The sequence below is a fragment of the Brassica napus genome, chromosome A5 (genome assembly GCF_020379485.1).
Source record: "Brassica napus cultivar Da-Ae chromosome A5, Da-Ae, whole genome shotgun sequence".
NCBI lineage: Eukaryota > Viridiplantae > Streptophyta > Magnoliopsida > Brassicales > Brassicaceae > Brassica > Brassica napus.
Genome location: NC_063438.1, coordinates 27,898,978 through 27,920,206, shown reverse-complemented (window position 1 = coordinate 27,920,206; position 21,229 = coordinate 27,898,978). Strand labels below are relative to the sequence as shown.

Here is a 21,229-nt window from a genome sequence, read left to right as displayed (position 1 = left end):
CCGCGAGATTGGCTATGGCTATTGAACCACATGGACGAATGAAATTTATGCTTCCGTACGAGGTAGGGTTTGTAGCTGTAAGAAAATAGCATTTAATGAAAATTATTATTTTTGCTTTATTTGGCAAAACCTGTGGATTTTTTTCAGGGAGGGGCCACGTCTTAATAGTGTTTTAGATCCACTTGCATTTTTTTTATATCTCAGAGTCTTCCACATTTGTACAGATTCAGTCCGTATATAAGTAAATAAATATAGTACTTCAATTTAATGTCACTACAATTTTGGACTGTTGACCATATATTTTTTGGTGGTCTTTTCAGAATTTGTGGTTACGAAAACCAACAAGGAACATGATTGGTAAAAAAATCGAATTTGAAAATAACATTGGTGAACACTATAGGTGCACATGTACCCGTAATTATATTTAAGTTTTGTTTTTTTTTGTGAGAGAAATCATTACAAAATTGTTAGAATAGATGGTTAAAAAATATTATAGTATTGGTAAACAATATTATGCATCTAAGGGTATTAGTATCAAGAGAGAATTTTTATGTAAGTCTCTTAGCCATATAATATTAAAAGAATTAAATTATAGAATAAATAAAAAAATATTAAACCAGTTATAATCTCACATTCTTCAAGAGTTTCTCATGTTATTCCATACACTCTCAACCAAGAGAGTCTCTTGCTTTCCTTTTTTCACCCTTTTAAAAAAATTTAGAAAAATTATGGAAGACTATTAGAAACCAACCACATGCACTAAAGCATATATAGATCGATAGAAATAGAACACAACTGAACCAGGTCTTAACCGGTTCAGCTAACTTACTCCACTAACGGTCTTCTATTTGTGAAGAAACTAATGGGCTCGGCCCATATATTTTAGCCCATCTCCAGAATTTTCTAATTGGAAGCTTTATACATGTGGAAAAGAACTTTAAAAATCAAACTTGCGTCGATCCTCTCTGTCTGATAAAGCCTCGAAACGATTCATCGGCGTTTTCTTCACCCTCGACGATCTCTCCGATGTCAATCCCGCCGTCTTCAGCTTCTTCTTCATCTTCATCTTCAGCCTCTCAGTACACATACACTGCGAATTCGTACTATTCCGCGCCTTACCAGCCTCCACAGCCCTTCGTGGCGCCGTCGCCTCCTCCGGTTGCTACCATTCCCGGAGCTACGGTCTATCCTCAGCCTATTGGCCCCGTTCCCGCCGTGTACTCTTACCCTCAGTACCAGGTAAGAGTTTGTGGATTCAGAGTATTGTTGATTCGAATTGAATTTTGCGGATTTGAGATTTGGGGGTTTGAATTAGGGTTTTACGAAATTCCTCTACTTTGAATTTAGATAGCAGCTCCTTTTATGATTGTGTGATGAAAGCTTGGCTCTTGATGACGAATCTCACATGATTTACAGTTAAAGCTTTGATCTTTATTTTTTTATTTTAGTGTTTTTTGTTGATGTTTATGATTTAGCATTGTGTGTATTGGCAGGCGCATCAGTTGTTCCAGAGAGATGCACAAACCATCACACCAGAAGCGCTTGAGAATGTGAAAGCTGCTTTGGCTAGTAGCGAAACGGAACACAAGGCGGAAACTAAGAAGAGAGCTATTCCTCGTAAAGCTGCTGGGCAGTCTTGGGAGGATCCTACTCTTGCAGAGTGGCCTGAAAGTAAGTTCTCTGATTGTTTTTTTTTTACTTTGAAGATTGTATCAGAGTTGTTCAGAGATAAGGTTTTGGGTGTTCTTTGCTCTTTTGTTAGAATTGATTTCTTACAAGTCCCTGTTTTACATTTGCCAGATGACTATCGCTTGTTTTGTGGTGATCTTGGGAATGAAGTAAATGATGATGTTCTTTCCAAGGCATTTGCTCGGTTCCCCACCTTCAATATGGCCAAGGTAAGGGTGTATATTATCTCTCGCTTCCTTTTTCTGTTTTCTGTGATGATTCTTCTTTGATTTCGTATGGATATATATTGAGACAGAACTCATAAGCTTGCAAGCTCATAAGTCATTTTGATAGCAGTACTTTTTATTTTCTCTAGTTGGTTGGACTGTTTAGAATGTCAACTGTGATGCATATGTGATTTGTACAGAACATAATCGACCTTAGATATAGGGATCATGACTACTTGATTCACAAAGAGAAGTATTCAGTGCGAGTTTTATTTTTTTGTGTGGTTAAAAGCTTTTACAGAACATAAGAATCTTATCTACCATGACAGGTCATCAGAGACAAGCGGACAGGTAAAACCAAGGGTTATGGATTTGTGAGTTTCTTAAATCCTGCGGATCTAGCTGCAGCCCTAAAAGAAATGAATGGTAAGTATCTGGTTTTAGTATCTGTTTATGTCTTGCTACATCTTGACATCTTTTTCACTGTTTTTTCTTCAGAACTTGTTATATGGTTCTGTTTCATAATCACTGCCACTGAAAAATTTATTGAAGTCCATTGATTTCTTATTGAATACACAGGTAAGTATGTTGGGAATCGTCCAATCAAATTAAGAAAGAGCAGCTGGAAAGAGAGAACAGATCAGGAGGCTGCAGAAAGACAAAAGGCAAGTGTCTTGTCTCGTATATTTTGATAGATAAATTAGCAACTTAATTATTGATTTTGAACATGATTCTTTTTGATGGTAAATGCAGCATCATAGCAATAAGAAACAAAAGACAGTGAAGAAGAAGAGCGTACTCCACAAGTGATCAGTTCCCATGAGAAAAAAAAAAAGCAGAAGATATCGTTGTATTTTTCAACTTTTTTGTCGTACCATTGTTGTACTTGTAACCAACTAAGTTTGAATCTACACTATCATTTTATATAAAAATAAATTGAACTTGAATTTATTTCTTAACTTAACCAGCTGAGTTGGAAAGACTGTCAGAAATAAATTGATCGAACTTGAATTTATTTCTTTAGTTATTTGAGGATTTGTATGTTGTAAATCTTTGAACGACTATTATGTTGTCTGTTCTACAATGATTATGAGTTAACAAGAACATGTATTAATAACAGTGTGGTTCAAAGATTTGTATGTTCTTTGTATGAGCTACAACGTCATTTATTTATGTTTGTTTGAATAATAAGTTTTTTTTTTAATGTTTCTCTAACATATATAGTTTAATAACGAGTAATCTTTTTTAAACAATACTATGGGAGACGCCAAAAAATTCTTTTAAATATGATAAAAATAAAGATGATACTAGTTGGCAGTTTTAGGATGCTAATATAACACAATATTCTGAAAGGACGATTCCAGTACAAAATCAAGGAAGATCACAAAGAAAGTATACGTACATAATATTTTTAATAGTAATATCTAGCTAATATATTTGTCAAAAAATATCTACCAGACAAAAAAAAAATCATCAGATCATATGCAAACTAAATTGTATATAAAAGTTATTACTTAGTTATTCATGATACGCGCAACGTGGAAATTCACCAAACATATTTAAACTTAAAATGTGGAGTATAGAAAGAAAATTTAGATATATAAAATTTACGTACAAGTTAATTTCAAGATTTTGTTGCATAATTTTATACATGGGTTTGTTTTCAACTTCATATTACAAAAAAAGATAAGAATAATAAAAGTAAAAGATGAGCAAATTATAAAAAAAATATAAATAAAAAGGTACAATTTAATGTAAGTTATGTAAATGTAATACATAGCACTTGATATAAAAGTTTCTTTTCTTGCTATCATTAACCACAAGCAAAAACACGTAAGAATTGTCCTTCCCTTCCTCTCTTGTAATCTTGTCACGCGAAAATAATATATATACAATGTTTCTGAATTTTGTCTGTGTGTTTTTAATACAAAGATGTGAGTTTATATGTTTCTGTTTCTCTTGTTATATGATATGTTTTCTTTGATTTCATGAAGATAAAAGAAACAAATTCTCAAACTAAACAGATATGTTTTTCTCTTCGTTTCCCTCTCATGACAGCTTAGCTTGAGATCCACCCCAAACTTGTATGATGTTTATGTTGACCATTCAGGTACTGACAAAACTAAGTTTGTTTTTTTTGGTAATATGGAGAGAGCCCTGATGGTTATATGATTGCCTGTATCAGTTGTCATTATCAGCCAGCCCTATGGAATCCGCTTCTCCAAGACCATATATTTCAGGTATTTTCTTGTTTTCATATTATTGTATCCCATAATTTTGTATTTGTATAGGAATATCCTAGTGCCATGCAAAAGATATATAAAAGAATGCAAAATCCCTGCAGTTCTGGCATAAGACGGGCAAGACATGTCTCGCATGAACGTAACCGGTCCGGAGAGACTCGACTGATGCCAAGACGTTTCATAGCAAATATCATCCGAAAGTCTACCATACCGACCCCACTCGCAAACATGATGTATTTAGTAAAACCTGATTATATAATCAAATAAAATATGTCTTTAGTATAATTAATCAAAACCAATATACAGTATGCGGTAGCGTTCAAAGACTATCAACAGAAAATATATGGGACACGGGCTACACTGAACGTGTGAGACCCAATGGTTGAGTCGGCTGACGACTTAAGCTTAGCCCAGATTTGACTAGCCTCGGGCTCATACGGAAAACATCAGACACCAATTCGATTGAAGCTAGTTAGCAGACACTTAATTATAGTGTTTTTAAATTAAATAATATAATAATATGTATTAATTAGTGTTTAATTAAAACTAACTTTGATTTTAAATTAGATTTCCCCGAGATATATCATGACCACCAGCCTAGACTATTCACGTTTTGGACGGTAACTCATTTATCATCCTATCATTTTTTTTATATTTTCAATCTAAACATGATTTATATCAGAAATTATTATGGAATTGCAATTTATATCAGTTTGAAAAATACTACTTTTATAACGAAACCAGTTTGTTTAAGTTTTGATTTTTTCTTCCAATATACAAACTACAAACACATGTATTCAAAATTTGGACGATTGCTAGCGTTTTGAGATTTGGGATTCGAATTAGGGTTTGTAGAATTCCATCTGCTTTGACTTTGTTTGGTTGTTATTGTTGTTGGTTGAGATAGCAGCTCAGTTAATGATTGTGTGATTTTCATTTTAAATGTATCTAATTTTCTTTCTTTTGTAAAGTGATTAAATTAATAATAATACTGATGATCTAAATTCTTAAAATTGTTTGTTTTGTTCAGATCTGAACTCCATATGTCCCCGTTATATTTTCTTATAAATTGTGTATATTATAATATACTGATAATTTTTTTACATATTTCCAATCACTAAATCATAAAATCAGAAAATACGAAAAAATATGCATAATTTAACCAAAACAAATTCACCAAAACTCAGTTAAAACTAAAAAGTGGAGTATAAAAATAAACTTTAGATATACAAAATTACATACAAGTTAATTTCAAGACTTTGTTGCATAATTTTATATAACATGGATTTGATTTTAAATTTTAATACTGTAAAAAAAATATAAGAAAAATACAAGTAAAAGATGAGTAAAATATCAGAACAATATAAATAAAAAAATAGCTATTGGAAAATTCTAATTTTACCACAAACTTGATTCCAATTTTCAAATTTATCTTTAAATGATGTCAATTTAAAGATAAAAAATGATGTCAATTTTCATATATAATCTAAATTTATGATGAAAAAGACAGAACTAATTTTTTAAATCATTTATAAATGTTTAAGAACTATTTATAGAAATTTATAAACCCAATCTCATTTTCTGAATACTTAACATTAAACAATAATCACTAAACCCTAAATCCAATTGTTAGAGCACTTTTGAAAATTGATTTCTAATTTGTGCTATTTAAGCAATTTCTATCGGAGGATAGTTCATTCATTTTTGCTTAATAAATATTATTTTTAAACATTCTTTTGGTCTAAATGTAGATTACTGTTCTGATTTTTTTCTTTCTCTTAAGTTATTTTTGTGACAAAAAGATTGAGTGACCAATGTTTTTAGTGCTATCTATCTATGGTATTTACTCTATTTAAAATAGCACCTCTGCTGAATCAATAACCAATTAAAAGAAAATAGTCGCATTTTTAGAAAATTTTGATAAATGATCATATTAATTCATATCACATTAATTCATAGTATTATTGAAAGGAAACAAAACTAAAAACTAAAATATTCAATTTTGTATTTGACCTCCTCAGCTCTGAAACTTGCTCATTTTGTCTTGAGAAACCCACGAACTTCGATGAGGAAGTTGTTGAGGTTCTTTCTGAATCTTTGGTAGTTGAGACGGTCCAAGGATGACGATAGCTGGTTCGATGTCGTGAGTACCTGAAGAGCGTTCGCTAGCCTCGTTTTGAAGTTGGGATTCCCCTGCTTCTCAATCAGTTCGTTGCCCAGTCCCTAAAGGTAAATAACACAAACTGCTTTACGTTACAACGGTTTCAGACATGGAAACTCGGTTTATGTTTATAAAGAGAGAAACTAAAGACCCACCTGGTAAAGGTTCGGTTCGCAGAGGATAAGAGGGAACAAGGCATCTGCTGCTGTGCTGACTAGGTCCGTACTGTAACAAGAAAACGGTAAACACACTTTTGGGGAAACCTTAAGAGTTAGCTTATCAAGTGATATGGGTTGAATAGAGTGATGGATACCTGTAATCCTCAAAAAGCAGAAACTGAAGTAATGTCAGAAGGAATCGGCTCAGGATTCCTTCGTGGAAAACTCCATTAGGATCTGTTTGTCCAGAAGCGTGTGAACCCAAACCCGTGTTGCCAGCTTTTGTCTCTTTGTAGTGATATGAAGCAAGAGCCTTTAGAGCTCTCAGGCACATCGTGACTATATCTACATCCTGTTGAGCATATCAATAGATAGCATTGCTTTTAACATTTTCGTAAACCAAGAACAAAAGGGATTTACTTAATTCACTCCACCTGCTGATGAAGACCAAAGTCAACTGTTGTAAGCACATGGTTAAATGCATCACTGTTGAGTTGTGCGAGCGTCTCCGGGTAAACCTCGAGCATATGTGATATGAGCGAGAAATACTGCAGAATTTAATGGCATTAGTGAAAGTTTATAACAGTAAAGCTACTATAATAGGATTAGTAATGGTGGATTCAAATACTAACGTCGAAACAAAGCTTGGGGTATTTGAGTAGTTCCAAAGTTATAAGTGGCGTGATTATATGGAGGCCAAAGAACACCACCTGTAAAGTTCAAAGAATTACACATACCATTCTTGTAGAGTTTAATCTTAATTAACTTTGCTTTTTTTTACCTGGGATATGTTTGTGCTTTGTGTCTCGATACTGTCAGATGAAAAATCAACCTGCAAAATATAGTACCACTTGTTAGAAGAATGTGTCAAGTTTCTACAGTGAGGGCAGAGAAATAAAAGAACGTTTACCATATCTTTTGAGCATAGATGAGATAGTAGCTGAAGCAGAGCGCGTAAATCCTTGTACTTTTCGGTTTTAGCTTCATTAAGCAAGGTACTCGAGAGGGACAATGATATCTGAGATGGATTATAGCAAGTGTATGTCAGTGAAGTTATACAAATATTTATCTTGTCTGCTTTCAAGAAATGACGCTCAGTTTGAACAGAGACGTAAGGAAGAGATAGGGGAACACACTTACCTTCCCAATATTGTGTGACGAATATATTTGTAGAAGACTCATGCAGAAATTAACAACCCCAGCTGTTTCATGAGCCTCTAGGTAGGATATTTGCCCATCCACCCAGTCCACCACAAATTTAAGCAGTAGATAAATTACTGCAGACTAAGCAATAAAACACATGGATTTTGAATACAGGTTGAGTGACGTGCACCATATGTATAAAGCTGTTAAGATAGGTTATAGGCCCTGAACAATACCTCGTGTTTGTAAACCTCGAGAAGACGGAGCACAGGATTCATAACAGACAAGCCCATCTCATATATTGCTCTCTGTGTCCGGGGTTCAGTGGCACTTGCTGCTCCACGAAGCCGTTCTAACACGCAACTCACCTAACACAAAATACGATAGAAAACTTCTGTTTATAAGGATTGTGAAATCACTAAATCTATGTTTTCAAGTGTTATTCTTCCTCACCAGCATAATGATATCAGGTTGCTGAGCCAAATTTTTAAGGTCACTGTTATTGGCCAAATCCACTAAAGATGATGTCATATGAGCCATGAGGTCCTTCACATATCTTATGGAAAATAAAAAGAAGGTTATCGGTCAGGCCAAATTCAAGGTTAAGCTGTAAGGGAAGAAGTGGGCAGAATTTGGAGACTCACTGATTTGATGCATCTGAACTTCGCATTCCATAAGCAGAAAGAACAAGCGTTTGAGCTAATGAACGCTGAATAAAAGTAACATCATTTCAAGAAACAGAATATACGTGAACAAACTAACCACAGTGAAAAATTTAGGGAACTATACCTGACTAACACCATTTAGCAAGAACAAACTTTTGTCATTAGCAAAAGCATTTGCTAGGTTGCGCCAGGAGTCCTGAACATTTTACACACAGAGTCAGTTACTAAATAAAGGCAGGAATAAGTTAATCTACAAACATTATTATTAATGAACATGTTCTTTTTCAATTGGATAACTGAAATAAGAAGAGCGATTCGTAGACTAACAGCTTTTCTAGCAGCCATATCATGCAATGAAAAATGACTGAATTCTAAAATACAAGCGTGTAAATATTAACGCAGGAGCACGAAATGAAGTTCAAAAATGTCCCATGTCTATGGCGAGTTTCTGAACTCACCAGTGATAGAAGGTGAAAACATATATTTCTTCGTCGAACAAGCGCATGCAGTAACTGATGACATGTTAACTCCTGCAGAGTGCGGAAAAAAAGATTAGAAGAATACGTGAAATGGAAGTAACCAACAGTTATAACCATTGCTTATAACAAACTTCAAATTAAGCTCTAAAAGAAATCTTGCTATAGCTAATTGGATTCCCTGGCCTAAAGTCTTTAGTCATCAAAATTTGTAGAGTCAAAGAAGTTCGAGATTTCTTGAATCAGCTTAGACCCCCTCACAGACAACTCTGAATAATGTATTCATTTAACATACCAAAAATAGTATTTGTACACAGTAAAAAAAACATGGTACATGGTTTCCAAAATCAACAAAGTTTATAGGACAAAAGATTATTACCTGCAAATCCTTTTCACCAGGGTAAGACATGAGCGATGTCAAGGAGATCCGGACAATTATATCAAGGACAAACTTCCCTTGATTATGTTCATTGAAAAACGTGAATAAACATGCTCTGGAAGGTAGAGACTGAAGCTGGTTGCTACCCAAATTGCAATCTTCAACGAGCATAAGATATGTGAAAGACCATCTTGCAAGGAACCATATGACTGCCTACGTATGTTTCTCCAATCAATAAATAGAAACAAGATAGCAGACTGCAATAACTTCATATTTACCCAATTCAGGAGTTAGTAAAAATGTACCTCCATTAGCCGAGGACTGAAGATCGATGATCTCATATTTGCATCCAAACATTGCTCGGCGAATTTTACAATTGAGCTACGACAAAAAAAAAGACAACCAAAAGTCATCAACTGTTCAGTGAAAAATATGTAATTTTATATTAGTATGCCACTAGAATCTCAAGTAAAGTTCAAGACTCTTACAAATACCTCGACGGTAATTTAAGAATAACCAGTCGGGAAAGGCTTAACTAAAGCTTACCTTGAGAGTAACACAACAGGGTGGTTGCCTGCCTCTACAACATCCACAAAATGAGTTTGCAAGGCATCAGGAACCTGGTTATTAATAAAACCATCTCGTAATTACTCTTGGAAAGACTTTATATGTAAACAAAACTATAACAGCCCTCATGAAAATACTTATAAGACTGATTCTCCAAGGACTTCCATTACGTATATTAAGAAATTCAAGAACCATTAGTTTGAAATTAATATCTGTGGTAAAACGTTTCTTATTTTTTCCATAGGAAAGGAACGTCAGTGTGACTGTTTGACAGATACCTTATATCAGTAAAACATGAAACATGAAAGAAAATATGAATTGAGACCTTTTTTTTTTCTTTGAAACACTATGAATTGAGACCTAATCTATCATTGTAGACAGGTAAAACTGAATGTAACGAAAGCTTGTTGGCGTCTTCCTTTTAGTGATAACATCAAAGAGAGGCAGGAAAATAAATAATTACCAGGGCCGTCTCCCCTTCTCCTTCATCTGCAAGTACATGACCGATTATCAGCAGTAAAGAATAGACCTCTTCCAAAGTTTCGGTCGGATCAACAGTGCCCCTGCCCTAAAACAGGAAGATTAAGATAAGCAAAAGCAATCTCTCAGGACAAATTAGAAAACTCGTCCATAAATTTAAAATATGTAAGATACTGTAATTCAGACAAAGCTGAAACTTCGGATCAATAGAAAAAAAGCTTTGATGCAGGTGTATTTTTATATGTTAGCTACTAAAAGTCAGGCTAAGAGAAAATAGGCCAACAAGTGTGTTTAGTAGATGAAGAAATGTGGCTTTCGCTGTATTCTAAAAGAAGGTCGATCAAGAGCACCTGATGGAGGCGTGCAACACGATCAGAGAAAAGTTTTGTTAAAAACGGAACTGTAGCATCCACTGCTGCCCTCGCAATGAGAGCATAAGAGCCTAGTCTTTCATCCATGGCTGCCAGAACATGATATAAAAGTTTTGAGAAAAGAATAGCAGCACATCTGCCTTCTAAGACTGGCTTCAAATTCAAAATCAAAATCAGAGGAAAAATTGCAATTCTTTTGCTCACCAGATACAGAAGCCAGACAGTCAGCATCATCTTCATCAGTTGTAGCTGACGCAGATGCCACTATAGGAGTAAAATTGCAGTTCGTAAATAGATTTGAAAATGAAAATAGTACCAAACGACAAAAAGTTGTTAGGCAGTGGCACTGGCAACAGTCCGGAATCGTTACATTTTAGTTCAGATTCCGCAATCAATGAAAAGAGACTAGCTGCAGCATGCATCCCTTCAGGTGGCAACCACGCATTACCTCCAGAACCATCCATTGACTAACAGGAATCATCACAAACATTAGTCAAACATTGCCCACTGGTATGTCAGAAGAAGAAATGAACTTTTAAATTGTATCGTTCCCCTAGATTCTCAAACATAAAATTGTTGGCTGGAGAAGATGACAGGTATTAATAAATAGCCTGACAATCACAAAGTAAGCCAAAACTAACCAAATATGGCCACAGAGTTTCATGAACACAACCATGCATAATGTTATAAATATATGTAGCTGTTTTAAAAAAAAAAAAATCTTAACCGTACTCACAGCAAGGAGAGTTGTCCAGGTATCTAGCAAGATGTCGCGCGCCTCATAGCTCCAAGTCTCTTTATCATTACTATTCGCCAATAATACTTTCACAACTTCACCCATTAACAGAGATAATAGTGTAAGAGTACCAAAGGGCCTGAAGAAACAGGTAAGAACCAACTATTTATGAATAGCAATCGCTAAGGGGCTTATAAAAGCAAAAAGAAGGTAACATGTCAATTGTCAAAGACCTTATTGATCGCAAGAGTCGGTCAAAGTCAACAGCAGTAGTAACGGTCGCGATAGACAACAATGCGCGACAACCATCAATCATCTCACTGGAATAAGAATGTGAGGACACAACGTTAAAGTTGGAATACAAGACACAGAAAACAAGCAGGGTTAGAGTGTTGAACAGCTAACCTTCCACTCCTTCCTTCTTCAATCTCCTTTGAAATGACATCAGGAGGATCAATCCAGGGTAACACCCCTGACAGAAGGAGGAGTAGATGCTGCTCTCGCATCTGTGCATTGTCTAGATTATTGAACAAGTCACTAACAGAGAAATATATATCTTGATAAGGTAGAGATGATGGACATCCATCGTTCTTTACGTATTCAACAGAAGAGTAATTAGTAAAAGTTACAGAAGCATAGAATACTCACTGGAAGGAAATACTTCTCCTGCCAAGGAGCACAATTGTACAATAAGTTTCCGAGCAGAGACTGCAACAGGACAATCTAGCCAATAGCCTTCAAAAGCAAACTTCTGCCTCAGCGACGAATATAGATTTATCAGCCATCCAACATGTGAACTTGAAAGCAAAACATCACACCACGAAGCACCAGGCTGCAATCAGAACCATTGAAGGTAAGAGTCAATGAAAGTGTTATATAAAAGTATAAACTTTGACATGCTAGAATCACCCCTTACTATATCTCTGGATTTCGGCAAGTTAATGAAGTTGAAGAACATGAAATATATCTTAAATATAACCATTAACTACCTGAACTATTACACACTCTGTCTTCCGTGATGATGCAGTATCAGATCTCATTCCATCAGAGAATACATTAATGCTGCCCTTTGTGCCACCTTTGCTGTAACGAAACTCCCAATTTAGTATCTGATGCATTAGCCGCAACGCAGCATTGCAAACTTTAACCTCAGGGACATCAGAATTTGATTCCACAATCTTATTTGTAACACTTAAAGCAGCATCCTGTGCCCAGCTATAGAAAGTCTGCAATTGAAAACCATCGGAAGTAAACAGCACAGTTTTAGTAATAGAACCCTTGGTACAGGCTTTCATTCTTCCAAAGACGAAAGGTTGATGGGTGTCACAATATCTGAAAGCAAATAAAATCCTAAGAGTACCTTCAAATAGTTTTGTTCCAGCGACTTGCGGCAATTTTCATGAAATTCCCTCGGGAGACTCATGGCACTTGAAGTAGAGGGTGAGAATTCAGATACCTGAGATACTGAAACTATGAGCATACATATGGTATACATATAACGCCAAAAAAAAAAAAATTCTAAACAGATCATTACCAAGGATTCGAGAAAATGAATACCGATGAACTGCACATCTAAGCCTCGTGAACCAAGAATGGCCTGGTTAATCTGTAAAAAGCAATTAAAGCCAAAAGCAATTCAATACCGTGATCCTTTTAACAAACATTAATATCATACAATTCCGTTGTATTTTTAATATAGATAGCCGCACTTCCGCAATTTTCAATGTATATCATGAAGAGCATCAAACTATTTGAAAGCCCCAATATCTTTTTATCAAGGCGTGGAGCATCGAAAGACATATCTAGCTAAGCTATGGAGCAAATGATCAATTACTACTTAGTCACCCCAATGATGACTAGTCAACCTACTCAATTACTCTACATCCTCCCCAGACCATATCTTTTACGGTAGGCACAGTTAACAAGGTGTGAGTATCATGTAAGTATGCAATTTCTTTTTTTATCAAATAAGCCATCGTGTATAAAATGCAGGATAACGAATTGAACAATATGTGCAGCTAATTCTATCAAAATGTTAGATACAAAAAATTAAAAAAGAGACCCAAAAATTGCAATACAATGTAGATACCTGGTAGAAAAAGACTTCTTTCTCGGCTGGAGTAAACTCAAGCCTATAAGAGTTATTCACTCAGATTAGAAGTTTTTTAAGATGAACTAAGCAAGAAAAAAGAAAAAAAGGAGTAATATATCTAGATTTCTTTGCACTACTCTATTTTTCCAGAAGCTGTCAGTTATAAGCGTGTGTGACCAACAACTAATTTCATGAATCCTCTATATGCATAGAAGTGACAGCTAACTTCCAGCATCTAAAAACACGACTTATTATTCTGAATACCAGAAACAGCGCAGCTTACCAGCCTCTTTTCATCAGCTGCGCAGCGACAGAAGATACTTTTGAGAACACATAGGCATCTGATGAATTAGCATGCTGTATGACGTAGCCAAGACAGAAGCTGCAGAAAGAAATAGCCAAGTTTTAGAATTTATTTTCCTTTTAATGAGCCAACAACAGAAGATCATAAGAAAACCTATAATTTCTTAATAACGGCCACCATGATTATCACATGATTATCACGGCAATGATGTGTGTCCATACCAACCACAGAACACTACAGTCAAGAAGTAGCAGGTTTCACAGTCCAGAAGTAAAAGTTGCAGTAACCAAAAATTATTACTATATTGCGAAGCATGAATTCTCCAAGTTAATTCGCAAAGCAATCAAAAATACAAACTTAACAGAGGATAACCAACCGTTCAACTAAGTGGAAGCTTAAGCATTTATCAATAAAACGTTAAAAAAAGGAGGAGAGGGAGAGATAACCTAATCAAACCCCCTTTATCCTCGGTGGAAAGAAAACTCCATTCCCTGATAGCTGCTTCTTTAATAGCTGCAGCAGCTTGAAACCTAGCAGACGCCACCTGAGAATTTTCTGAAAGTACAAAACACACACACACTTTCAGTACAAACAGCTGTAACTTCAAGTTCACTGGGGGCAGTAAGATTCCAAATTTTACCAAGAATGAATCTACAGGCCTTGTATGGCTGAGGAGACTGGTGAAGCGACAAAATGGTAGCTTCAGCAGCCGCTGGATTAGTATTTATCTGCAAAGAGAAACGCAATCAATTCACAAAAACTCATAAACAACTTCCTGTGACTTCAAAATGAAGCAAAACAAAAAAAAAAGCTCATAAATGCTAAAGCTTCCTCCGATGTATTAGGAATCCAAACAGATAAACGAGGAAACGAAGATGGAGTGAGTAAGTATAAAGGAAGAAAGCGAAACCTGAATGTAAGAGCAAGCAAGTTCAATCGCGCGCATGGTAGATTGAAGCTGAGGCAAATCCTCAGCTCCACCTCCGGCGCTTCCATTAAACATCGGAGTATTAAGAGGAAAATTCGATCGGAGGAGGAAAGTGGCGGCGGTGAGCAGAGAGTGAATGGCGGAGAAAGGGATCCGATGATGGCGAGAGAACCGGGGGAGATGGGGAATCGATGTTTTTACCAGGTGTGTGTGTGTCGCGGGCCCAATTCCTGGCCCAATACATGGCCCAATTAATTATATCTGAAGTAATTAAAAGAAACACATGGCCCAGTCCACTTAGGTTGCAACCCATTTGGTACACACTTTTGGAAAATTAGTTTGAACCAAAACCAATGTAAGCTGGTAGTGATGGGCACTCAAATTTCCGGTACGGGTCGGGTTATTCGGTTTTCGAGTTATTAATTCGGATTGGGGGGTGTTTAGGACCCGTCTAGAAACCATACACTTTTCAGATCAGATCGGTTGGTTCACGGTAATATCAGGTTTGGGTCGGGTTTTTGCTTTTTATAATAATATTTAGGTATCTATTTGGTTTTGCTGTTCAATTCCAGTTTAATTTTAATTTTTTTGTTAAAAAAATAGAATCCATTTGAGTTTTGTAATTTTTGGTTTGGATTTGATTTTTCGGTTTGGTTCTAGTTTGGTTTTCGGATTTCAGTTAATATGCCGAGAACTAGGAGCTGGTTAATAATTGAACAAGGCTTTGTAGTCTACAAAACATTGTCTTTGCTCGGAGGTTCAATTACAGTTTCATCATATGGATTAGCAGTTGGATTAAGACCTAAACTAGATTCCAAAACTTTTAGTAGTGATTTGGATAGAAATTGACAAAAACAAAATAAAAATTAAAGGGTCCAATCGAATAACAAGGAGAAAAGTCGTGCCATATTCCTAAATAATATAAAATTCATTTCTTTTATTAAAGTCGCCCTCAAACTCTATTGTCTTTTGACTCTCTCTACTACACACAGAGAAAGAACCTCAAGGACTCCAACTAGAGAGAGAGAGATGAAGGTGGTGGCTTTAGTCAGTGGCGGCAAAGATAGCTGTTATGTCATGATGAAGTGTATCCAGTACGGTCACGAGGTACGTCTTCTTCCCTGAAACTACCTCAAAGAAGTTGTCTTTTTTTTTGTACTATATGAACTTTAAATCTCAATTTGGGTTTGCTTATATATGTGTTTCCAACAGATCGTGGCATTGGCTAACTTGTTACCAGTTGATGATTCTGTCGATGAACTAGACAGCTATATGTATCAAACAGTAAGAGTCTGTCTGCTTCTTCTTTTGTCTTTAATGGTTTGATTTATGTATGTTCGTTATTGTGAGGTAAAGCTGGATACTTTAATTGAATTTGAAAAAGGGTTATAAGAAAGATTTGGTTTTTTTTTTTCTTATCTGATACCATCATTTGTAAAATCTGAATTTTATTCTTTGATTGAATGTCTCTACTTCAGGTAGGCCACCAGATTATTGTGAGCTATGCAGAGTGCATGAATGTGCCATTGTTCAGAAGGAGAATCCGAGGTTCTTCCAGGTTTAGATTCTGCTTTGTTAGTTGGAGATTGCTTCATAATGGATTGTTCTGAGGATTTATGTTTGCAGGCATCAGAAACTTAGCTACCAAATTACACCAGACGATGAAGTGGAAGATCTGTTTGTTTTGTTAAGTGAAGTGAAGAGACAGATACCTTCCATCACGGCAGTTTCGTCTGGTGCCATTGCATCAGACTACCAACGTCTGCGTGTGGAAAGTATTTGTTCAAGGTTAGGTCTTGTTTCTTTGGCGTTTTTGTGGAAACAAGATCAGACTTTGCTTCTTCAGGAAATGGTAAGCCAAAGTTACATGCCTACTTTCAATCTCAAATCTTTCTCTATATAAATTTTGTCATCTTTAATTCATTTCTCGTCTGCTTGCAGATAGCAAATGGGATAAAAGCTATTCTAGTCAAGGTAATAAGGATTGTTGTTATATTTTCTCGCTTCTATTAACATTGACATTTTCTTACAATTATGGTTTCTTTCATGTTAACAGGTGGCTGCAATAGGTTTGGATCCTTCTAAGCATTTAGGGAAAGACTTAGCTTTCATGGAGCCATATCTTTTGAAGTTGAAAGAGTATGCAACAGTTCTCTTTTAAACGCTTCACCAAGAGTGTAATCTAGTTGTGTAACATTGCCTTTTGAATGTCTATTTACGTAGGTTATATGGAAGTAATGTTTGTGGTGAAGGAGGAGAATATGAGACTCTGACTCTCGATTGCCCGCTTTTCACTGTATGTCGTCTTACCAATCTTAACAATCGAGTTCATTGTTTCTTATTTGTAGCTTGACAGTTTATGTTTTGTTTAGAATGCGAGAATCGTGCTTGATGAATTTGAAGTTAAGCTACACTCTCCAGATTCTATTGCACCTGTTGGAGTTCTTCATCCAACGGTCTTCCATCTCGAAAAGAAGGGAGATCCAGACTCTAATTCCCTTGAGAAGGAGCCAGGTTTGGTGTTTGAGGTACAAGGAGATGGTCCTAGCACACCAGAATCTACTCGCCAACGAGATAGTGGAACCGTTGAACATACACGAAACAGAGTTCACTTATCAAAGACCGGTAAAGAAAACACATTCTCCATATGCTGCTGGCTGGAAGGTTCGAGCGAATCTTCAACAGGTAACTCCCAAAAAACAGACTAAATCTTCAAGATGCTCGCTCACGTGTACTTGTTGTTTGCTTTTATACTCTTTCTCCAGGTCTGAAAGAAGATCTTGAGACCGTTCTTACGGAAACTGAGTCTCAGCTTCTGAAACAAGGATTCAACTGGGAGAACGTCTTGTACATTCATCTTTACATCTCTGATATGAGTGAGTTCGCTGTCGCCAATGAGACGTATGTGAAGTTTATCACACATGAAAAGTGTCCTTTTGGTGTTCCTTCACGTAGTACAATAGAGCTTCCTTTGGTACAAGCCGGTCTTGGAAAAGCTTACGTTGAGGTTTTAGTGGCAAATGACCAAAGCAAAAGGGTTCTCCATGTGCAAAGTATCTCGTCATGGGCACCTAGCTGCATTGGACCTTATAGTCAGGTGAAAAATAATAAAAGTTTAAATTTTATTAATCAGGAAGCTAATTTTACTGTTAATACTTTTTTTTTTCTTCAGGCCACTTTGCATAAGGGTGTTCTTCACATGGCTGGACAGTTAGGACTTGACCCTCCCACCATGAATCTTCGAAACGAAGGCGCAATTGCTGAGCTGGATCAAGCGTTGAAGAACAGTGAGGCGATAGCAGAGGCTTTTAGATGCTCAATCTCTTCATCAGCTATTCTCTTTGTGGTGTTCTGCTCAGCACGCACAGAGCAATCAGAGAGGGATCAGCTTCATGAGAAGTTTCTTTCTTTCTTAGATTTGGCAAAGTCTTCTCGGAGGGTCCTTGATCCTATCTTCCTTTACATTCTTGTTCCCGATCTTCCCAAAAGGTATTAAACAACGGAAGAGAATCTAATATTACTTGTATGTGAATCTTAAACTTTGAACTGTTGTTCTGCAGGGCTCTTGTTGAAGTAAAACCTGTCTTATACGTTGAAGAAGATTCAGAGACCGAAGATGAAACAAGACAAGATCAGTTTGGTGAAGGAGACTATGGTTGTTGGGGATATAAGCCAGAGGAATGGCACCAAGATTGTGTGCAGAAACGAGTTGTTGATGGGAAAATATGTGTGACCGTTATCTCCATCTCGGCTGAAGTGATGAAGAAGCTTCATGAACCTGAAGAGGAACAAGAACTGGAGAGAGTAACGAGATTCTGTGTATATCTTCTCAACAAAACCTTGTCTGAAAATTCATTCTCTTGGAAAGACACCACGGTGAGAATGAGATTCTTGAACACAATGTCAGTCTTTTCATCCTAATCTTTGCTTATATCTTTGTGTTGGTTGATGCAGAGCTTGAGGATACACTTCTCTACAAGTCTTGGTGTGTCTGTAAAGAGATTATTCAACGTTTTTGAAACTGCATTCAAAGAGCTTAACGAGATGAGCCCTGAAGGTATAGTTGGCGACTCGAAAGAACCTACATTCAATCTTGTCCCGGTCCTTGGTGCTGGAAACTCTTCTGCTTCGCTCGACAACATAATCACATGTGAACTATTTTCCCTAAGGTCTTAACTTTCCTTATCTCACAAGAAACACAAAGCTTTACTTTTATCATCTTTAAGCAGACTCTCTCTCCTCTTCAATGGGTTTCCACTTACTGAACAAGTGCCTTACCTGCCGTTAGCCACTTGAATGGCACAATTTTTTGGGCTGACAATTCTTTTTTGCTCTGGAATTCTCGTTTCATTACCGTAAGAACAATAATATGTAGTTGTGTTTTGTTTACAATGAAAAAAACCACACGATGTTTGTTTTGTTTAGTATGGTTAGTGCAAAACTGCAGAGGTTGCAGTATTCTGAATCAAGGATATTATTTACTCTTCTTGTCGGATCTTGTCCACTGCATTCTGCAGAATTGCCTCGATTGGATTCAAAGATGTTCACTTTTTGAGCCATCACTGAGGCCTTGTGAAAAGGCTTTGGTAATGTTCTTGTTTATTTTCTCTTGTAATGCCACCACCTTTCTTTCTGATCTAATCCGACTAGCGCCTTTCGAATACTTCTTCCACTTCAAACCTTCTTGTCCAGCTAGAGTGTCTAATATAACACAACCTTGACCAGCTCTTGTATCTTCTTCCTCTTCAAAGTCAACGTATCCTGCCTGAGATGAACCGAACGAAAGACCAATTCCAACAAGGTTATTGAACGTTGTCATTTGCTTCCCCTCCTTGCTGCTTTCGTCCCAAGACTCCGTACGTACATCCTCGCCGCCTCTGTTCTCTCTATATATCAACCACAATAGAAAGAAGATAGTAAGTTTGAATCTGTAATTGTTTGATTCTATAAACATTTGACTTTAGGTTCAGCAAAGCTCAAAAACAATTATGTTTAGAAGATTTACTTTCATCTTGCGTCTTTGGTTTAACATTATGTGTTGTATCATCCGTTAGGCACAAGTTGAATTGCTTGCTATCCAAGACTTGTCCTCATAGTTCTAAGATTTGTATGGAGAAACGATCGGTCTCAAAGCTCGGGCATCACTGAAGCTTGTGAAAACCTTATTCTGAAATTCCTTATCATCATCATCACATGTTTCGGTTAAGGAACAAATGATTTCAATAGAAGCCATGGAACATGAACTCCAATAGTAAAAAAGTTTTTATTTTATTCTATCCGGTTCACTATTTTCACACACAGATTTTAATTATCAGATATCATCAGGTCTGAACGCATATACCATCAGTTTGGTGCATATTTTTGTTTTGTGGTGGTAGTTAAACCATTGCTTTCATCAAATGATCAGTTCAGGTTAAGAAACAATCAAAATGGCCAATGAGACCACTAGAATTAAAGTTTGAAACTCTGGATGGTCAAGACATTGCTTTTATGAGATGTGAAAATAGACTAGTAAGATAGTGATGGTTTACTATCAGTGGAAAATTTAAGGAGGGAGGTATATTTAATTTACCATATAGTGTCAAATATCACATGAAAACTCTCCTCTTTAAATGTTGGCATTAACATCACATTAGTTTCAATCATCTTTTACAAGCTATAGCTATGAACACCCTCCTTGGTTTTGTTCTGAAAACTTTCATTTCAAGTTTCTCTCCACAGCTACAAGATATTGCAAAGGTACAACAAGATCATTTCCCATTTTCTTTTCTTCATTCCCATTTTTGATCAAATCATGATGCATCACTTGATTTTTTTTTATGATGAGTTTTTGGCCATGTGATCAGCAAACCATTGTGCTGAAAGTGAATATGAGCGGTGAAAAATATAGGAACAAAGCCATGAAGATTGTAGTAGGAACATCCGGTAAATTTAAACAATCAAACAAAACAACATGTCACAAAAATAAAATAAAAACACAAAAGCCTAATGAAAAAGAATCATTACGTTTTCAGGAGTTACGGGAGTGCGGTTGGAGAAAGACAAAGAGACGCTTACGGTGGAAGGAGAGGGAGTGGATGTACTTGCTCTTGCCCGAGCTCTGAAGAAGAAAGTAGGCAAAACTGAGATCATCAAAGTTTCTTAATAAGTCTAATCCCCTTTTCTTACACAACAATATCTAGTTCTTTTTCTGGTTTCATGATGATGTGTTCTTGTGGGGGCAACATTTGACATGCTTTCTTTTCCAGTTTCTAGTTTATGGATATATTTCACTTGTTTGAAAATCAGTTTGATATCTGTTGTTGGATCAACTCTGTTGCAGATTTATGAATATTCCATATAGCAACGGTTGTTAAACTTTACATAAAAATGTTGTTGTGACAGCATTATTAGATCATATACAACACCGCCCTTACTTGGATGCATTATCATGCCCAAAAAAAGAGAAAACTAAACCAACCAAAACGATCTTTACTACTACTTTGGTTTACTAGCTTAGATCTTAGTTTATCAATGCAGTTTATTCATTATCTAGCAGTTAAACTCCCTTAAGCAGATCTTTTTAGCTTGGATAACTTTGTCAATGCCTCTTCTAAGTGCTCACTAATGATCTCGTCTTTCCTACCCTGGA

General features: G+C 36.1%; 4 protein-coding genes across 6 annotated transcripts; 3 read left to right on the top strand and 1 right to left on the bottom strand.

Annotated features, from left to right (window-relative positions):
- The first annotated feature begins 934 nt into the window (after positions 1 to 934).
- Positions 935 to 2,846, top strand: LOC106345968 (RNA-binding protein 42). Its single transcript, XM_013785201.3, has 6 exons — positions 935 to 1,239; positions 1,494 to 1,671; positions 1,801 to 1,898; positions 2,225 to 2,321; positions 2,475 to 2,560; positions 2,649 to 2,846. The coding sequence occupies exons 1-6, from the start codon at positions 1,027 to 1,029 to the stop codon at positions 2,703 to 2,705; spliced, it is 729 nt and encodes a 242-aa protein (XP_013640655.1). The 5' UTR covers positions 935 to 1,026; the 3' UTR covers positions 2,706 to 2,846.
- Positions 2,847 to 6,023: 3,177 nt separating this feature from the next.
- LOC106345967 (exportin-4) lies at positions 6,024 to 14,768 on the bottom strand. 3 transcript variants are annotated; one of them, XM_022720475.2, is made up of 32 exons: positions 14,581 to 14,765; positions 14,311 to 14,398; positions 14,117 to 14,225; positions 13,650 to 13,748; positions 13,364 to 13,406; positions 12,809 to 12,880; positions 12,635 to 12,730; positions 12,264 to 12,500; positions 11,923 to 12,106; positions 11,680 to 11,791; positions 11,508 to 11,594; positions 11,275 to 11,413; positions 10,909 to 11,005; positions 10,743 to 10,802; positions 10,518 to 10,627; positions 10,151 to 10,255; positions 9,667 to 9,740; positions 9,426 to 9,501; positions 9,121 to 9,333; positions 8,724 to 8,795; positions 8,390 to 8,461; positions 8,245 to 8,309; positions 8,054 to 8,156; positions 7,837 to 7,968; positions 7,598 to 7,741; positions 7,368 to 7,475; positions 7,239 to 7,289; positions 7,090 to 7,167; positions 6,892 to 7,005; positions 6,613 to 6,809; positions 6,455 to 6,524; positions 6,024 to 6,361 (listed from the first exon to the last, which is right to left on the bottom strand). In XM_022720475.2, exons 1-32 carry the CDS (start codon positions 14,671 to 14,673, stop codon positions 6,173 to 6,175), a joined length of 3,489 nt encoding a protein of 1,162 aa, XP_022576196.2. In that variant the 5' UTR covers positions 14,674 to 14,765; the 3' UTR covers positions 6,024 to 6,172. The 3 variants fall into 3 exon arrangements, 1 of the variants encoding a protein (XP_022576196.2); XR_002664832.2 differs by lacking the exons at positions 6,024 to 6,361; positions 6,455 to 6,524; positions 6,613 to 6,809; ... (3 more) ...; positions 7,368 to 7,475; positions 7,598 to 7,741 and having other exon boundaries at positions 7,928 to 7,968; positions 9,121 to 9,329; positions 14,581 to 14,768; XR_007339602.1 differs by lacking the exons at positions 6,024 to 6,361; positions 6,455 to 6,524; positions 6,613 to 6,809; ... (14 more) ...; positions 10,518 to 10,627; positions 10,743 to 10,802 and having other exon boundaries at positions 10,987 to 11,005; positions 11,680 to 11,780; positions 14,581 to 14,768.
- Positions 14,769 to 15,537: 769 nt separating this feature from the next.
- On the top strand, positions 15,538 to 19,087 carry LOC106349636 (diphthine--ammonia ligase). Its single transcript, XM_048780194.1, has 12 exons — positions 15,538 to 15,705; positions 15,811 to 15,882; positions 16,077 to 16,156; positions 16,225 to 16,450; positions 16,540 to 16,572; positions 16,655 to 16,737; positions 16,822 to 16,894; positions 16,971 to 17,283; positions 17,364 to 17,695; positions 17,771 to 18,087; positions 18,159 to 18,474; positions 18,553 to 19,087. Exons 1-12 carry the CDS (start codon positions 15,628 to 15,630, stop codon positions 18,772 to 18,774), a joined length of 2,145 nt encoding a protein of 714 aa, XP_048636151.1. The 5' UTR covers positions 15,538 to 15,627; the 3' UTR covers positions 18,775 to 19,087.
- A 440-nt stretch (positions 19,088 to 19,527) lies between these two features.
- Positions 19,528 to 21,218, top strand: LOC125609151 (disease resistance protein Pik-1-like). Its single transcript, XM_048780193.1, has 3 exons — positions 19,528 to 20,337; positions 20,445 to 20,523; positions 20,613 to 21,218. Exons 1-3 carry the CDS (start codon positions 20,263 to 20,265, stop codon positions 20,741 to 20,743), a joined length of 285 nt encoding a protein of 94 aa, XP_048636150.1. The 5' UTR covers positions 19,528 to 20,262; the 3' UTR covers positions 20,744 to 21,218.
- The last annotated feature ends 11 nt before the right edge of the window (positions 21,219 to 21,229 follow it).

Excerpts from the sequence above, each read along its gene's own strand:
- LOC106345968 (XM_013785201.3), top strand. The coding sequence starts at position 1,027 with ATGTCAATCCCGCCGTCTTCAGCTTCTTCTTCATCTTCATCTTCAGCC. Across the intron at positions 1,672-1,800 it reads TCTTGCAGAGTGGCCTGAAA|ATGACTATCGCTTGTTTTGT; the intron begins GTAAGTTCTCTG and ends TACATTTGCCAG. Across the intron at positions 1,899-2,224 it reads CCACCTTCAATATGGCCAAG|GTCATCAGAGACAAGCGGAC; the intron begins GTAAGGGTGTAT and ends CTACCATGACAG.
- LOC106349636 (XM_048780194.1), top strand. The coding sequence starts at position 15,628 with ATGAAGGTGGTGGCTTTAGTCAGTGGCGGCAAAGATAGCTGTTATGTC. Across the intron at positions 16,895-16,970 it reads TCGATTGCCCGCTTTTCACT|AATGCGAGAATCGTGCTTGA; the intron begins GTATGTCGTCTT and ends TGTTTTGTTTAG. Across the intron at positions 18,088-18,158 it reads GTTCCCGATCTTCCCAAAAG|GGCTCTTGTTGAAGTAAAAC; the intron begins GTATTAAACAAC and ends GTTGTTCTGCAG.
- LOC125609151 (XM_048780193.1), top strand. The coding sequence starts at position 20,263 with ATGAACACCCTCCTTGGTTTTGTTCTGAAAACTTTCATTTCAAGTTTC. Across the intron at positions 20,338-20,444 it reads AGCTACAAGATATTGCAAAG|CAAACCATTGTGCTGAAAGT; the intron begins GTACAACAAGAT and ends CCATGTGATCAG. Across the intron at positions 20,524-20,612 it reads GATTGTAGTAGGAACATCCG|GAGTTACGGGAGTGCGGTTG; the intron begins GTAAATTTAAAC and ends TTACGTTTTCAG.
- LOC106345967 (XM_022720475.2), bottom strand. The coding sequence starts at position 14,673 with ATGTTTAATGGAAGCGCCGGAGGTGGAGCTGAGGATTTGCCTCAGCTT. Across the intron at positions 13,407-13,649 it reads CAGCTGATGAAAAGAGGCTG|GCTTGAGTTTACTCCAGCCG; the intron begins GTAAGCTGCGCT and ends TAACTCTTATAG. Across the intron at positions 12,107-12,263 it reads CAGAGTGTGTAATAGTTCAG|CCTGGTGCTTCGTGGTGTGA; the intron begins GTAGTTAATGGT and ends TTCTGATTGCAG.